Source organism: Lolium rigidum, chromosome 3 (genome assembly GCF_022539505.1).
Source record: "Lolium rigidum isolate FL_2022 chromosome 3, APGP_CSIRO_Lrig_0.1, whole genome shotgun sequence".
Classification (NCBI taxonomy): Eukaryota; Viridiplantae; Streptophyta; class Magnoliopsida; order Poales; family Poaceae; genus Lolium; species Lolium rigidum.
The window spans coordinates 93,977,499-93,995,084 of NC_061510.1; the positions used below are offsets into that span (position 1 = coordinate 93,977,499).

Sequence of the window (17,586 nt, forward strand, 5' to 3'; positions counted from 1 at the left end):
ACTTTAAGTATTTATATCTTTTGTTTCATTCCATTGTAGGACTACTTGGGTCATTGTTGTAATGCGTTTTAGAATTAGTAGTATCATACTTCTCGCTTTGTTGTTTTTTTATCATTAGAATAGAAGTGACATTAACTATTGCGATTGACCATGCAGATGCTCTTTAAGGGTTTTCCGGAGGAATGTGACACCTTGAATCCCCTTAAGGATGGTGCCTTGAGTACAGGGTCATCTTCTAAATGGTCAACAGAATGGGAGGCTTGTGCACTTCCTTTGGTAAACCAGGTGAGAGCTCAAACCTGGCTCACTAAAGATGTACTTCCTCCGTCCGGGAATACTTGGTCACTTCGTTTTTCGAGGCAAACTTTGACTAATAATTTAGTCAACTAAATGTGAGTTACATGTCCTCCAAATATATATGATCAGATGCACATTTCAAAGTGCTTTCTGATGATATACTTTTGAATGACACAATGACTTATAACTTATATTTGGTTGACTAAATTATTAGTCAAAGTTTGACACGATAAAGGTAGTGGCTCTGTATTCATGAATGGAGGAAGTACATTGCATTCACCAGATTAGCCTTACCTTCTTTCACATTCAATTTGCAGGTCATAGGCTAAAACACATAATAATGCTTATCAGATGGGCAAAAGGATGGTTTTGTAGCCGACCTGAATATCTGCCAATTCTGTAGTCTATAGTTTTATTGTGCACTTGAGAAACCAGATATACATGAAGGCTGAGAAGAAAGCATGTGCATATTTCAGTTTTCTTACAGCAGCCGCTTGCTAGGATCAGTTGCTACCGAAGGCATTCGTAATTGGTGGTAGTCTTGCATAAGCTAACACTATGCAAAACTACCCGGTTGTTCAATGGGAAGTGTTTCTGTGTTTAGCACATGTCGAAGTTGTTTCAGCATGTTAGCTACGGCCTACTGGAGCTTAACAGCAGTTTGATATGGACCTGGTCTGAATGTCCAGTTGCGTGATTAGCAGAAGACACAAAAAAAAAGACGTTGTAGCACTGCATTGAGGCAAATTGACAATAATTTGCAGACAGAATTGTACGTGTACCAAAGAAAAATGTATCAGGAGCTGTTCGAGCTCCGGTGATCCTTTTATTTTCTTAAATTCAATTTTTTTTGTTTAATTTTTAAAAAAATATATAAAAAATCTGAATGTATTCACTGGTTGTATCCTACGAACATGCAAAATCTAAGTTTAGAACACTTTGAATTGAATATATCTGGATTTTTTGATTTTTTTTTAAAATAAAGGGATAACTGGAGCTCGGAAGCCAAAGATCATTTTTGGAGTATGTGTCATGAAAAAATTAGCTCTATGTTAACTTACGAGTAGTAAAGATAAGTGCTGCTACAGGACCTACACTCTGTCAAATGAACTTGCACTCTTTTCTGATCCCTTTCTACTTTGCTCTGTTAGTAATCGGACACAAGATGGTGATAAGTGGTGGCTCAGCTCGCGGTCGTGTTGTGCTGGAGCAATGCTCATCGTACTGACGGACGCGATGCAATAGATAGGCTCCTGTGTACAGTACCATTTTATATCAGTGGAGATTAAATTGTGTGCAGCCAGTTTTTTTTTTTAACATGGAACACTCATATTCCATTAAGTATTCCAGACATTCGACATGGCTAAATCGCGGGTCACCAAATGGGTTACAGAAATGTGTATTTCAGACATTAGACATGGCCAAATCGGTCACCAAATCGTCAGCACACAGCCCTCACCCTATTGAACCTCATACTTGATGAGTGTAGGCTATTGAGGTCGGCGCTAAGAGTAGGAGTCACTGATGCCGCGAGAGAGTAGGCGTTGTGTTTGTGGAGTTCTTGTTCCTTGTGTTTGCACTTGGGACATGCTTGTAAATCTTTTTCTACCTTCTATAACATTATGGTACGCGTTCGTGTACACTCGGAAAAAAAAAGTGTAACTCGCTGTCCACAAAATATGCTCATGATACCTTTAGTGGGCCGAAAGCTATCGAAATACAGAAATCAGAAATCCTTTCCGATGGGCTAGCCCAAGTTTGAGCTCACTCCGATACCGCCTCCGATTAGACAACGAGTCAGTGCCCGTTAACCACACGAGCTCGCTTCCTTCGTTCCCCTCCCTTGTTCTTCTGTTTCTGCGCCTCCCCTGCAGATTCCACACGCTTTTCCCCAAATCGCCGCCGCCGCCATGGAGGAGAAGAAGCTCTCCTTCTCCATCGCCTCCAAGCCCAGGCCGCCCAAGCCGCCCAGCTCCGCCGCCAACGGCAACTCTCCATCCGCATCCGCGACTGCCGCCCCCGCGCAGCAGTTCGTCACCGAGTTCGATCCGTCCCAAACCCTAACCGCCGGCGCCGCGCCCGCCGTCATCGCGCCGCTCCCCAACTCCGGCCACTTCCTCAACCACCGCTCCCGCAAGCCCTCCTCCCTCCCGACCCCCGAGGAGGAGGCCGCCCTCGCCGCCTCCACCGCCGGCGGGCCCACGTTCGTGCTCGACACCTCCACCAACCCCGACAACCCCTCCTCCCACATAGGCTACGGCCTCACCCTACGCAACGGCGACGCCGATGCCGAGTCGGACAAGCCTTCCGCCGCGGAACCGGAGAAGAAGCCGCCCTCTCCGGCCCGAGACGGCTCCAGCGGCGACCTTATGCTGCGGCGGTACAAGGAGGACATGGCCAGCCTCCCCGACCACCGTGGCATAGACGAGTTTGAGGAGGTCCCTGTGGAGGGCTTTGGTGCCGCCCTCCTTGCTGGCTACGGCTGGTCGCAAGGTAAAGGCGTTGGTAGGAATAACAAGGGGGATTGCAAAGTTGTTGAGTATCAGCGCCGAGCTGGTACGCTGGGGTTAGGCTATGACCCCTCTGAGGCTGATCCTAAGAAGACCCGTTCCGGCGAATGGATTATCGGTGGGAAGAAGGGCGCGGAGAATGGGAATGCGAAGAAGGCCGCCGATAATGGGAGTGCGAAGAAGAGAGATAGGGACAGGGAAGATAGAGCTGGGGAGAGGGATTTGAGCACTCGGCAGAAGAGATCTGGTGACCATAGGACAGAGAGGGAGGTTAAGGAGAAAGATAGAAATGCTCGGGATAGCCGAGAAGGCGAGCGGAGTCGTGATGTTGCTAACAAAGTGCGGTGGTTACAGAGCAATATCAGGGTGCGAGTGGTTACCAAGAGGCTCAGCAAAAGGTTGTACTTGCAGAAGGGCAGAATTGTCGATGTGGTGGGGCCGACAACATGTGACATACGGATGGATGAGGGGTCAGAGCTGGTGCAGGGGGTGGAGCAGGATATGCTCGAAACAGTCCTGCCGCGGACGAGCGGGCGGGTGCTCGTGCTCTGTGGGAAGCACAAGGGGGTGTATGGGCATCTGGTAGAGAAGAATGCAGAGGCAGAGACTGGACTGGTGGAGGACGCTGATACAAAAGGCATGGTTCGTGTGAACTATGATCAGATTGCAGAGTACGTTGGGGACCCGGAATTGCTTGGACATTGATCATTTCTTCTTCTTGAGGAGTGGCCATCTGTATACCAGGAGCTCTTCTACTGTGCTAGGTAACATCTGCTCCTTGTTAGTAATAAACTATGAGTTGCTGTTTGGTTGTAAAATGTTGAACACAATGTCAGTCGCTGTATCACTATTATTTGTTGCTTGGATGTATAAACCGTCAGCAGACTGTCAGTTTTGCTCCAGTAATCTGTTTGTGTAATTCTCATGCGTAGTGGTCAAATCTTCATGTCAACCGATGATTTTAGATGATGATCTTTGTATTTAAGAGGGGATTTCTGAATGCATGTCAAAAAATGAATAAACATCATAAACATTCTGGCCTCTTGAAGAGGGGTTGATCCATTGTTATTACCGAACCCTTTCTTAAATTCTATATGCTACTCTAGGCTGCAAAACTTGACTTCTACCTCACATGGTTGATTTTGTATTGGAGTTTTCCTGGTACCCAAAAGGGACAAATCTGTGCCCAAACCATTTGAAGAAAATCTGAATTAGAAATCTCAAAAGTGAAGATAATAAAAATGTTAACCGCAGGATAAATAGAAAACGCGAACTAGCGTCTTAGCAGGGCTCAAAGTAGGCTGTTAAGCGGGGCGGGATGTGGGACAGCTATTTTCAACAGTCCTGCTCTAAATCTACTTTAATTCGTACCTCCATTTGCTCTAATTTTTATTTTGCGGGAAAGTTTGCGGGCGCCACCTGCAATCCTAGCTCAAAGCTTGCGGTCTGAAGATCTCTGCTTTTGATCTTGAAGTATGTAGCTTTGATCCTCTGTTTTTATTTTTCATTTATGTTGTGTAGTCCACTTGTCGGCCATTAAATGTGTGGTTTTGGGTCGGGGTAGGGGCTAGGGATGTGGTTTGGCTTCGATGCAAGCATGGATTGAGCTATAACTTTGTCTAATCATCGCAAGACTCCAAGCTAACTAACAAAGTATCATGTTCAATGTCGTGAACAATTAGTATGCTGTATACATATTAATGTTAATTATTCTATGTATACCGATGAACCGAATAAGACGACATTATATAGATAGTAGAAAAAATACATTTTATGTTAGGGGTATTGTGGAAGCGATCGTAAGCAAGTTGCAAGCTCGATTCTCCATGTGAAGGTAAAGAAATAATAGATATGTCTGATTGCTCAACGTTTTTATTGAGAACGATATTGAAGAATAAAATAATTATATTGGCTTTTAAATTTAGGTGCTATTTTGTACCTGTATGACATAAGATTGCATGGATTGACTTGCCAGATCGCAATTTGTCTTCTCTTATTTTGGCATATGTTAACGCGCCAATGATATCTTTCTAAAAAAACTAGGTAAATACTATAAAGGAGGTCAGCATCGATGGTTTGGAAGGGGTGGATGCAAGGCGGGTAATATTTAGTAATAGTGGGATATATAGTGATTTACACAACACCGACATGGATACATGTATTGATATCCAGCCTATATGGATATGTCGATTCAACATTTAGAAAAATGACACAAGGCGTTACTTTAATATAAAATAAAATCATGTCTTAGTAGCAACACCAGATTTCCTTGGGATTACGTTGTTTTGCTCTTTTCCTTAACATAGTGAAGCAGCTACAATGTATTGACTATTGGACACCACAGTCCATTCTCTTCTTTCTTATATCGCCGGTGCTCACCGAGAACAGTGGAAACGTCCGATGAACTGAGCTGAACGCATAGTTGAGTATGTCCTAGGTGATCAGAGTTTTCAGCTTCTAATTTCGAGGACCTGTTATGCTCCTCCTTGCGGTCTTGGTGGCGCAGCTGCTCGACCTCTCGTGGCCAGAATTGCAGGGAACGCGGACGGTGTCCTGTAGTAGTCTTGGTCGGAACTTCCCTGGATCAGATCGTGTGGTGAGCTGGGGCTCTGGGTGGCAGTGCGAGATGGAAAGAGGAGAGAAGGGGCATCAATTTGGGACTATATAGGAGGAGAGCAGAGTGCTCTACATGACGTGATCAAAGGAACAATGAATACAAGGTAAAGAACGTGAGGTAATGACTCTGTTTCTGCTGCGAGCTGACTGCCCGTGCATGCGGGAAGAAGAACGGCAGGGCGGCGATTCGGCGTGCTGGGACTCTGTCCTGTGCGTACGAGTCGAGCAAGCGCTCGGCTAGGCTCCAGGGCTGACTTGGTTCGGCTGGGCTGGATGTGGGCACTTGGAGCAACACAGAGCTCCTGCTAGGAAAACGAAAAGAGAGGCCTTGGCTGCTAGCTTGTGGTGATGCATCGATAGGAGAGATAAGAAACCATAAGACATGAGAGAGTAGATCGATTGGTGCATGCTTCGGGAGAGGCAGGGCAGGGGGTCAATAGCAACATATGCCCTCAGTGGGCTCTTCGTGTACTGCGCCGTGTCTGTCACTTATCAGGGAGGCACCTAAAATGTATCTAAATTAAAATCATTTACTTCTATTGCTATATTCTCTGATACGTAATAGGGGAATGAGACGGGAGTTAGACTTAAATGCATTTTTGCTTCCTTTAAAGTACAACTAAGGGCTGCTTTATTAGGAGTCCTAAGAAATACTAGAGAACTATCATAGTAAGAGAGAAACATTTTAGGTACTAACAAAGCAAACTGTCCAGCTAAAAGATAGCTTGCCCACATAAGCAACTTACATGTAATGTAAATTGCAATGGTCCTCCTGCGAACTATAGGCCCTTATACATAGCATCATTACTAGTATTGTATGATAGTGAACTGTATTGATATAACGTGTATTGATATCAGGCCAGTACGGATAAGTGGATTCAGCATTTAGAGAAAATACTAATAAGGGGATTTAATTTGAAAATTACAATGAGTGCATGTATATATGATTTATCATTATTATATGATATTATCACTAGCGGACCCAGCATCCCTGGGGACTGGGCACTTTGCCCGCGCTTCCAGCCAGACGTGTAGCTCATTTTCATGGCAATTAGAGTGAAAAATAGCATGCTTAGCTTTTGATTTTATAGATTGCACAGGCTTTGAAAACTTCTTGGGGCCATCACTGGATATTATGAACATGGTATGGGCCAGGCCCACACGATATTTGAGCACAGTTTTACACCTTTGGCAAACTTCTTTCTTCTTAACATTGTGATCAATGTCTTCTTTATAGGTTGAGGTTCCTATTTCCTATAATGCCTGCTGCTGCTCACAACAGGTGTGGATCTTTGAAACCTGTATTAGAGAGCACCTGGCAACAAGTTTTCAGGAGGCAGATTAATCAAGTGCTCTGCTTTTCTTTGTGATATATGATGTCCTGTTTCTGGTTTGCACATAGCACTAGAAATTTCAAACACTCCACAATCCACCCACAAATTACATCCTAATTCCTAACCTATTATATGTGAAGCGTCTTAATCATCTTCAGACTGGCAGCTTTGTTTCCTTTTGGTGTCATTACCTTGCGTCTGTGATAATCTAATGGCATCTGCGGTTCATGCTCTTGCGCAGTACGCATATCTCATGACTGTCTAACAGAAGTTCAGGTTGAGATTATTTTCTTCCCTGAATTGCAATTGTCAATGTGTTAATGAGGGATACTAATCCTGACATGTTCCATATCCATATTCAAGTGTCATGGGGTGCATTCACTTCATTTTCATGCTTCAGGTTGTAAACAACAGTGCGCTGAAAATTGTAAATTGTTGTGGCTGAGACCAAACAGGATAGGTAGATGAATATTGGGCTCCTATGTGTTTGAATTTACTGGAATTCCAAGAGATTCTTTTTTATGTGTTACCTGCTAATATGTTGCTTGCTATACAATTGCAGTTCGCTCTGGAATCTGCTGTCTCATTTGTGTCCAGTGCGCTGAGAGACTGAGACCTGCTACGAGTAATATTTTTCGAGTGTGCTGATGCTCCAAAACCTAGATTGATTTAGTGGCAGATCTCTACGTTCTTGCTCCAGGAAAGTCCCTGAGCTGCAGCCGCCCAACACGGAGGTGATGAAGGTTGGCACAGAGAGTCTGAGATATAAATGATGCAAGTGCGCATGCCACGGATGTTGGCCGAGAGAGAGTCTGAGATATCAGTGATGCAAGTGCGCCGCCCAAAGCACAGGAGGCGGCGGCTCTGGCCTCTGGGCACCTTTTTTTAAGGGAGCCTTCTATGGGCACTGGCGAGGGGATGTTTGGTTGGACTTATTTTTAACTTTTGAACTCTAGGTAGTATATAAACCACAAAAGACTAAACTTACTAGTCCTATTTTCGTTTAGGCCTCGTGATTGTAATGAAGTTGCTCATGCCCTTAATGCAATAGGTGATAGTGGTAATGATTTTAGCCAGAGTGTGGTTGCAAAATGTACTGAACTCGGTAAGAGTGTTTGGACAGCGATTTTGCTGAGGAATAAGAATGTTTCATCTATACCTAATAATAAGGAAACTGCTGGGCGTCCCCCGGGGGATATGATTTCCCAGCCCCCGGGTCGCCAGCCGTCGGATCGGCTATCTTGGACGGCCAGATCTGGTTTTACCGAATGTAGCAAAAAATCACCTCCCGGCAGCAAAAAAATAACCCGCTTTTGCTACATTGTAGCAAAAAACGGTTCAGTCAAGGAATCAAATAAAAAGGCTAGCTCGCCGGAGACCTCGCCGGAGAGCTCGTAGCAAAAAAATATACTATTGTAGCAAAAAAATGCTAATGTAGCAAAACCCAATATCATCGAAAAAATTGACGAAGATCTCGCCGAAGATCTTGTAGCAAAATTCCTATACTGAAGTAGCAAAACAACAAAATAATTATAGCAAAAAAAGTAGCATCACAACATTTTTTACAATGTCTATGGCAAGGTCATTGCTATTGTATCAAAACAGACTTCGCCCAATAAGGCACCGAAAATACTTAGAAGCAGAATATATATACTAAAAGTAGCAAAATATTATAACAATTGTAGCAGAAAAATACACTATTGTAGCATCGCGACTTCGCAGCACTTCGAGGCAGCAAAAAAAAGCAAAAAGAAATATATAGCTATGTAGCTAGTGGAGCAAAGTCCCCAAATCCGGACACCATCAACCACGGCGGTCGCAAAAACAGAGCACTAGCGAGGCGGTGGATGTGAGCATGAGCGCTGGCCGGGGAGGAGCCTCCACTTCGGCCGTTGATGCAGGGGCAGGGCCGTGCCCGAGAGCAGATTCCACACGGTCGCGCTTGCGGAGGACCTTCTCAGGAGCTGGCCGCGCTAACGGTGGAGCAGCTCCCGGACGGAAGCGCCGGTGAAGGACCAACTTGGCGGTGGGGCGCGCCGGCAGAGGAGAAGCTCGGGGGTTGGGCGTGTCGGCGGAGGAGCAGCTCGGGAGTGGGCGCGCAGGTGGAGAGCAGCACGGGGGGACGGGAGGGAGGAGAAGCTCCGGGGTGGCGCGCCGGCGGAGGAGCAACACGGAGACGAACGGGGGCTCCATGGGTCGCGGTTTGCGCTGGTCGCGGCGGCCGGCCATCGGTTGCATATGGGTCGCGACGCGCGGTGCTCGGCGGCCAACCAGCGTGGTCGGTAGCACAGAGCAGCGGCGGCGCCATGGTTCCTGGCGGCGGCGGTCGGCCAGTTTCGTCGGGCGATGGGCTGCGCAGCGGGGCGCCTCGACGAGACGATTGGGGAGGAAGGTCGGGGGCGGCCGGGGCCAGCGGAGGAGCTAGCTAGGGGCAGGCGCGTCTGTGAAGGAACCCGGTGGCGCGCCGGCGACGGAGGAAGGTCGAGGGCGGCCGGGCCAGCGGAGGAGCTGGCTAGGGGCAGGCGCGTCTGTGGAGGAACCCGGTGGCGCGCCGGCGACGGAGGAAGGTCGAGGGCGGCGGGCTCGCGATAGAGGCGACAAATGAGTGGATGAGGAAGGCCCGTGAAACGATAAGGCCAGCGTGGTGGGGCCCATTCATCGCTGTCTCCTATCGTGGGACGCGTGTCGGACGTAGAAGCCGGAGGTTGCAACGCGCTCGTGCCCCCGGGGGATTACAATCATTTTCCTAATAATAAAGGGAAAAGCGTTTCCGTAGTTTGGTCCGTCTTTTTGTTGATAATTTTCGTCCCGTAGCTTATTTTCGTCCGTCCCGAGTCCTACAATCGCACGAGTTCGGTTTGTTCCGGTTGCTATTCCATCTGTACGCCGAAGTCCTGCTCGGTTCAGTTTGCGTGGGCTTCCTACGTGACTACGTGAGCTTCTCTGGCCCTAGGTCGAAAAAAAGAGTCCAAAACCCTTTCACGTGAAACTCAACACCGGATTGAATCATGTCTTTGATACACAAGGTCCATGTAAACGCTTATAGTATATAACTCGATCGACGATTGGCCAGTCAAGATCAGATTGACGATCGGCCAGTTAGGATGAGATCGACTTTCGTGAGAGGTCTTTTCGTCGAGCATCAGATCGACATGAAGCTAGCTAATATGGCCAGGAATCCAAGCCCAACCAAGGACAACGTCGGCAAGATCCTCTACCGTGTGTGGGCGCCTGGTGGAAGAGGACAGGGCAAGGCGGTGCGCGTGCGCTTCTCCAGGGACGCCGGCTGTCCAGGAGGTGACCAAGACGAGGTTCATTATCCAGGATGTCATTGGTGCCGACCAGGGCAAGCTTAAGCTGCAGCTTACATGACGTTGTCGATTTCCTCGAAAACCCCCAAAAGTACACCTTGCTCGGCCCCAAGATGCCCAAGAGATGCCTGATCAGCTAACAACGGAACGGGAAGACGCAGAGTCGAGGCGACATGCATACACTGCATCGATCAGATTAATTCCGTCGAGAGCCACCGTCGTGCCGGGAAGGGTGGTGATCCCAGACCATCAACTACCTGTTCACGGGTGACAGGATGGAGGGCTTCTACAGAAACAACATTGCAGCCCTGCTCTGCGATTGTTTCTTGCGTGCTGGAAGGTACTGGCATTGGCCGTGTCAAGGTTAAGAGTAAGATTAGCTTGTTATGTCAAGGTGGTTAGGACTTTGGTTGGCTAAAACGACAGAATTTTAATTCACTTCACTTCAAAGTCGGACGATGTGGCGCAAAGACGCACAGCCAGCGAGCAGGTCATCGGCCCTGGGCACTGTTGTCGCCTCTACGGGCGGAGCCCTCTCCATCCCTTGCTCCCTCTCTGGCTTGGACGAGCCCCTCCGTCGTGGCCGACCAGAGGAAACTGGTAACATGCCCCTGTTGCTGCCTTTGCTTGGCCTGGTGCTAGAGTAATCTTTATTGGTAATCTTTATATGCTATCTACATGATGGCCATCAAACTTTCTTCTGCACTGAAAATTATATTATGCATTCACCTAAGAGGAAATAAAGAAACAAGACATATATAATCTCCATAAGCAACAGAAAAAAAGAGTTACGTGTGTGCATGGTTGACTCCTAAGTCTCACAATTATTTTAGAGGAATACATAAATTCATGTAAATATGAGTTGTTACTGAAAAATGGAACTATGCATTTTGTTGAGAAATCTAGATCTTCGATAAGTATCAAGTTATTTTTGGAACTAAATTAACTTATCAATTTGAATTTTGAAGGAATGATTTCTTACACTAATATTCTCTCATTAGTTGAAGTTCTTTGCATGATTCCGATTGGTTTCGGTCCACATAAATCTAGATTGGTTATGCTTTTTTTACATCTGTAAAGACAATATCTACATGTTCATGTTAACGCTACCTTTGTCCCCGTAAAAAAGCTCGTCAACTGTAGGTCATGATTTTCATTTTTTAGCAGAATTAGAGGCACAGGTTTTCAATTATGGTGATGCATTCTGTGTTTCTCTCCCGATGCAACGCACGGGCCTTTTTACTAGTTTTTAATAAAATATAATCAAACGCCACCTCAGTCGAGTCGACAGTAGCACTTCTATTTCGAACAGCCCATCTTTATCTCAGCAAGAAGAGCCAACAATTCTTCACGCCAGCTCTACATATCTTTATAGCGAGTCGTAGGTTTTAGTCGCCCACAGTTTCTCTCAGCTTTGGCCGGCCCATTTGGCGCCCCCTTTTCCTTTCCTTATTTTTTTCTTTTCACGTGTTTTATGTTTCCTTTTTGTTTCTGTTTCTTTTTATCTCTAATTTTTATTTCTAATTTTTATTTATTTATTTATTTTTTGGTTTCTTTTTTCTGTTTCTCTCCGCTCATGTTTTTCTCTTTTCTTTTTCATGTTCTCCTTTTTTGTTTCTTTTTTCCTTTTTTTCTTCTATTTCCTAGTTTCTATTTCCTTTTTCGTTTTTCTATTGCTTGTTTCTTATTTGTTGTTTTTTTAGTTATACATGAACACTTTTTTATAAACCGTGAACATATTTATGAACCCATGAATATTTATTTAAAGGGAAACGCTTTGTTTAGGTCGGCCGATTGTGGCAGGAAGATCGGTCATGGGCATGGAATCCTCCCGCGCGGGGGCCACCACGTGATGGGCTGAAAACTTCAGCTGAGTGCACAGGCCAGCACATGGGTCGTATCAGCGATTTGGGAGGGGAGAGAGGTCCTGGCTCAGGGTTTAGTACGCCGCATAGGCACGGGGGAATCTACTCATGCTTGGGATGATAATTGGATCCCAAGGGATGGTGCACTTAGACCTTTCGCCTGCCGGGTGGCAAATCCACCGACGAGGGTGAGCGACTTTATCATTCAGAGCACCCGACAATGGGATATGGCAAAGCTGAATGCATGTTTCGTTCCAGTGGACGTTGAAATGATCAGGGCAATACCGATTAGCATGCGATTACAGCCTGACTTTTGGGCCTGGCATTATGATCCCAAAGGTCTGTTCTCTGTGCGTTCGGCCTACAGGATGTTAGTCTCAACCAGAGAAAGGAGAGAATCATGGTTAGAGGAGACGGCAGCTACTTCAGATCAGCAAGGAAGAAGTAACAGTTGGACAAAGTTGTGGCATATACCAATCCCTTCCAAGCTGAAAATTTTTCTGTGGCGTTTGGCAAGGCATTCTCTGCCAACGTCAGACATTTTGCACCAACGACATATATCACAGACAAGTGCCTGCGGTATTTGTGGTGCTGAGGACTCGTGGCGGCACTCTCTAATTGATTGCACGATGTCTCGCTGCGTTTGGGCACTCATGGACTCTGAGCTTACGGAACATATGAGTCAGGTCCAGGAACCAGAGGCACGCAACTGGCTTTTTGCGATGTTTGACACTGTACCTCACGCGCAGCTAATCCGGATGTGTGTGACGGCATGGGCGATTTGGCATGCTAGACGTAAAGCAATCCATGAAGGTTTATTCCAAAGCCCATTGAGCACCTATCATTTTGTGGAAAGTTTTTTAACTGACCTGGAACAGTCGAAGGGTGTAGCAACCAAGTCTGCGTGTGTGACCAGAGCAGCGGCAGCTCCCAAGCCTTGCTCGCCGGCTTGGATCCCTCCCCCGGCTGGGGTGGTGAAGGTCAATGTAGACGCAGCGGTTGCGAGGAATAAGGACCATGGTGCGATCGCAGCGGTCGCAAGAACGGCAGCGGGTGAGTATCTTGGCTCATCGTCTGTTATAATGACAGGAATTTCAGATCCTGAGATTTTGGAGGCGTTGGCAGTAAGAGAAGGACTGGACCTGGCCCTGGACCTTTCGGTTCCAAGAGTGAAGCTAGCTAGCGATTGCTTGTCAGTGGTGAAAGCAATGAAGGAGCAGAATCTCGGAAGATATAGCCACATTCTACATGATATTACAGCGTCCTCTGTAGCTTTTGCTGAGTTTGGTTTAGTTCATGAAAGTAGAGTTTCAAATAACGAGCCCCATGTTCTGGCTCGCTTTGTGTTAGGCTCTCCGGTAGGGAGATATGTGTGGCTAGGTAATCCGCCGGGAGGCGTTTGTATTCCCCATCTTCTAAATCAATAAAGAGGATGGTCGTTGCTCAAAAAAAAAAAAAAAAAAACGTAAGAATTAAATGGAATTTTGTTGTTAACTATTGTAATATTTAGATAATTTTTAATTGGATTTTGTTGTTCATTATTATTGTAAACATCCAACATTTTTTGTTAGATTTCTTGTTGCTAATAATCAAGTGAATTTTTTGTTGTAATCGTTCGCGAATTTTTGTAAAAATAGTTAGTGATTTTTGTTGTAATTCAATCTATAGAAAAATTAATTATTTCTTGGCCATTTCAAACTATTTTGCAAGCATATGGATTTTATTTGTTGTAATAGTCTATGGTTTTTGGTGATTTTGTTGGCGACTTTTGTTGTAAATCAATACTCATCGACTATGGGAATGGTGTAACTGATGAAAGGATATACAGTGCGAACTATTACATACTACCTCCATCCCAAGGCTTAAGGCCTATTTTTTTTAGAAAGTCAAACTATGTCAAGTTTGACCAAGTTTTTATCAAAAATAATTAAAATGTAAAATAGAAAATTAATATTATTAGATAGATAATGAAATATATTTTTATGTGCTATCTTCAAAATATCATATTTATTGATAGATTATTCTGAAAATTTGATCAAACTTTACTTGCTTTGACTTTTCCAAAAAATATAAGCATTAAGCCTTGGGATGGATGTAGTATAATTTTTGTACAAAATTCATATAAATTTTGTATAAATTTTATAAATAAAGCATGTCAGAGATGTTGTAATCTTTATGTGGGCGTTTGACACATGTTTGCAATTTTTGTTGTAATTGTCTATATTTGGTATTAAAATAATTGGTGATTTTTGCTGTAACTAAATATGTACAAATTCGTTATTGCTTAATTAATTTTTCATATCCACAAACACATTTGTTTTTTATTGTAATAGTTTTTATTTTTGCTGTAATTTGTTGTCATTTTTTGTTGTAAACCAACCAGTAGCAAAATATTTGTTATTTAACCACGTTTTATAACATTACTTTTTAAAATTTTGTTGTGAAGATTTTGTTGTAATTATATTTATATATTGTAAGCAGAATAAGAGATTTTGTTGCAATATGTATGACTAGAATATGTCATATAGTGGCATTTTTGTTGCAAATAGTGAGAAGGTCGAGCCTAAAAAGAGATACCTTTTGGGTTTAACTGGGGAAAGCAAGGAGTGCGGGTTGAGTTTCAAAAAACTAGGGGGCTAAACACAAAACATGCAATGTGGTTGATTGTGGGCGTTGGATCGAGGGCGCGGAAGACATCCGATTTTTGGATCGTTTTTCAGCCGAATGATGCCTAGCGTTACCTTTATTTAAAGACGTGAAGTTTTTTAATCCATGAACATACTTTCTCAATCTCTTGAATAATCTTTTTGAACACATTTTTTTTAACCCATCAACTTTTTGTTCCAAAGCATGAAAAATTTCCTCCATAAGATGAACATTGGCAAGGACACAAATCTGAAGAGTTGAAGTGAAGTCGTTAAAGCGACAGGATTGTGGAACATGATAAAGTGAAACCATGATTAGTATTAGTTAGCGCAGTATGCTAGCCGCCCGTTAGGACAAGTGACACATCTGGAAGGTGAATGTTTCAACCTTCAAGCCCCATGGGTAGTCTTCTCGGACGAACCTAGTTCGATGTGTTTGATCGCCTCATTGACAAAGTTAACAACAACGTAGTTACCATGCTGAACACAGTGAAGCAAGCTCATGAAAGGTTACCGTTAACCGTATCCGTCAGGTGCATGAATTTCTGCTTACCATGATAATCAAAAAAATGATTCTCATTTACCACACCAAAACTTCGGGTTAAATTTGAATTTGTTCTTTTGCAATGGAAAATAACTAGGCTTTGAACCAATCACATGTCTTACCATAAACCGGGGGCACAATGCTCCATCCACTATACCAAACTTCATGGTTTGAACATCTTCCTCGGCACTCATACTATTGTTATATGATCCTTTAAATCTCGTAGAGCCACAATGAAATAATATGTAAAATACACAAAATAGTCGAAAAATTTGTTTGTTGCTCCTACCACAACAAGAGGATAGGTCATTTATCAACTAATTTGATACTTAAATTAGAAAATGGGTTCTTCGTGGATTGCATTATTTTTATACCGTGGGGTGGGGATGAGGGAGCTGACCGCGTGTATGATGTTAGTTAAAGTACAAAATACTTAGTGTTTCTAATAAACAATAATTGTTTAAATGGGTACTTCTATTTCCTAGATTGAGTTTCTAGTGTTTTTCATACTATTTAATAGCACATTTCCATTTCTTATCAATCTACCCAATTTACACCATGAGCGAGTATTGCTTTGTTACCCTTCACTTCTATCAACGATTCCACTGCCACTCCTATTTTTGTACCCTAGCGGCCGTTGTTCATAGCATACAAACCTTCCACCTTTTATTTACAGGGTTGGTACTAGCGGCATATGGATTGCTTCTGATGCCACCAACGCCATGAAGGCTATTGGATGGAACTGCCAAGGTAAGGGTCGGGGCCTTAGCAGTAACAAGATGTGCTACCTAGCCAATCTCGTTTACTCCACAAAAGCTCAGGTAATATTCATCTCTGAAATCAAATCTGCTAGGACTACTTCCTCTGATTTAGTACAACGGTTTGGAATGGCTAGTAGTGTGGTAGTGCCTTCTCGAGGTCGACCGGGAGGGCTTTGCTTGACGTGGAACGACGAGCTACAAGTTACTATCCATGCAGCTAGCTTTCATGTTATCTTAGCTACCGTTGTTCATATTGCTTCGGGTCAGCAGTTTGGATTAGTTTGCATCTACGAGGATTCATATCACCGTCAGACCCATGCAATTTGGGATCAGGTTGCAAGTTTTGTGCATGATAACATGGGAAAACCGATGCTATGCATGGGTGACATGAATGAGATGTTGTATGATATGGACAAAAGCTCACCTTTTATGAATTCTCACCGTTTGCATGCTTTCCATTCTCTTGTAAAGCAATGCGGGTTTTTCGATTTGGGGTTTAGTGGCCCGGCTTATACTTGGACGAATAGACGTTACTCTTCCAATCCTACTTATGAACGTCTTGATCGTGGGCTTGTTAATTCAGAATGGTGTGCTGTTTATCCAAATACTAACGTGTTCAACCTCCCTATCATTTTGATTGATCATGCTCCTATATTAATATCCACAAATGGCACCTACAGGAAACCCAAAAAAAAAAAATTCAAATTCGAAAATTGGTGGCTAATGGAATCTTATTTCCAGGCTAATGCTCATTCCGTTTGGACAAATTCGGCCAACTGAATTTTTACTGCTAGTACTAAAAATCTTGCAGGAGCGCTTAAGAGGTGGTGCAGGAAAAAGAAGCCTATCCAACAGGAAATCAACACTTTAGAGGAAGAAATAAAGCAAATTCAGATGAAACCTCCACACGCACATGACCACATAGAAGAAGCAGCTCTTGTGCAAAGGTATGAACATGGCATGACTAAGCTTACGGAATTTTACTCAAAAAGAGCAAAAAAAACATTGGGCTAAAGATGATGATAGGAATACTACTTATTTCCACCAAGCTGTCCTTAAACGTAGACGAAGGAACACTATCGTCTTTGTTAAATATGAGTACAATGTTATACACTTTAATCTACAGGGCATTGCTCATACCTTTGCTAATTATTTTCGCCATATTTTCTCTTCCCCGAATGCTAGCACTGGCAGGCCCTACATAAGCGCCCAAATGCCGTAGCAGCAACACGACTTCACATACTCTATTCCAGATAAGAAGGAAATATGGCAGACTCTCAATGAAATGAACAAAAGAGCATCTCCAGGACTAGATGGATTCAACGTCGAATTTTACCTTGCAGCTTGGTCTTGGATTGGGGATGATGTGACATGTATAATCCCTCCCCACATCAACGATACGAATATTGCTTTACTTCCTAAGAAGTTGGTTCCTTCTGTTCCTGCTAATTACAAGCCCATAAGTCTTTGCAACGTCATCTACAAAATCATCGCCAAAACTCTTGCCAACAGACTAAAGCCTCACCTTCCTGATTACATCCACCCATCTCAACAAACTTTTATTGAAGGCCGAAGAATCAGCAACAATATAATCATTGCCCAGGAAATAACTCATTCCTTTGCCCTCAGCTCATGGAAATTATCAGCTTTCATGGTTCAAATTGATCTCGCCAAGGCTTTTGATCGCCTAGAGTGTAATTTCA

At 44.0% G+C, this 17,586-nt stretch overlaps 2 protein-coding genes across 3 annotated transcripts in view; both read left to right on the top strand.

Annotated features, from left to right (window-relative positions):
* LOC124695202 (UDP-glycosyltransferase TURAN-like) overlaps positions 1 to 1,118 on the top strand; it is a 4,316-nt gene extending 3,198 nt beyond the window's left edge. The window contains exons 15-16 of the mRNA XM_047228079.1: positions 157 to 315; positions 1,062 to 1,118. Coding sequence (XP_047084035.1) covers positions 157 to 315; positions 1,062 to 1,118 — 216 coding nt within the window. The remainder of the gene's footprint in view (positions 1 to 156; positions 316 to 1,061) is intronic.
* A 1,050-nt stretch (positions 1,119 to 2,168) lies between these two features.
* Positions 2,169 to 7,733, top strand: LOC124701954 (protein MOS2-like). 2 transcript variants are annotated; one of them, XM_047234057.1, is made up of 2 exons: positions 2,169 to 3,571; positions 7,320 to 7,733. In XM_047234057.1, the coding sequence occupies exon 1, from the start codon at positions 2,208 to 2,210 to the stop codon at positions 3,510 to 3,512; it is 1,305 nt and encodes a 434-aa protein (XP_047090013.1). In that variant the 5' UTR covers positions 2,169 to 2,207; the 3' UTR covers positions 3,513 to 3,571; positions 7,320 to 7,733. The 2 variants fall into 2 exon arrangements, with proteins under 2 accessions (XP_047090013.1, XP_047090012.1); XM_047234056.1 differs by lacking the exon at positions 7,320 to 7,733 and adding an exon at positions 6,661 to 7,298 and having other exon boundaries at positions 2,173 to 3,571.
* The last annotated feature ends 9,853 nt before the right edge of the window (positions 7,734 to 17,586 follow it).

What these genes read in the sequence shown, in the direction of transcription:
- LOC124701954 (XM_047234057.1), top strand. Translation starts at nt 2,208, where the DNA reads ATGGAGGAGAAGAAGCTCTCCTTCTCCATCGCCTCCAAGCCCAGGCCG.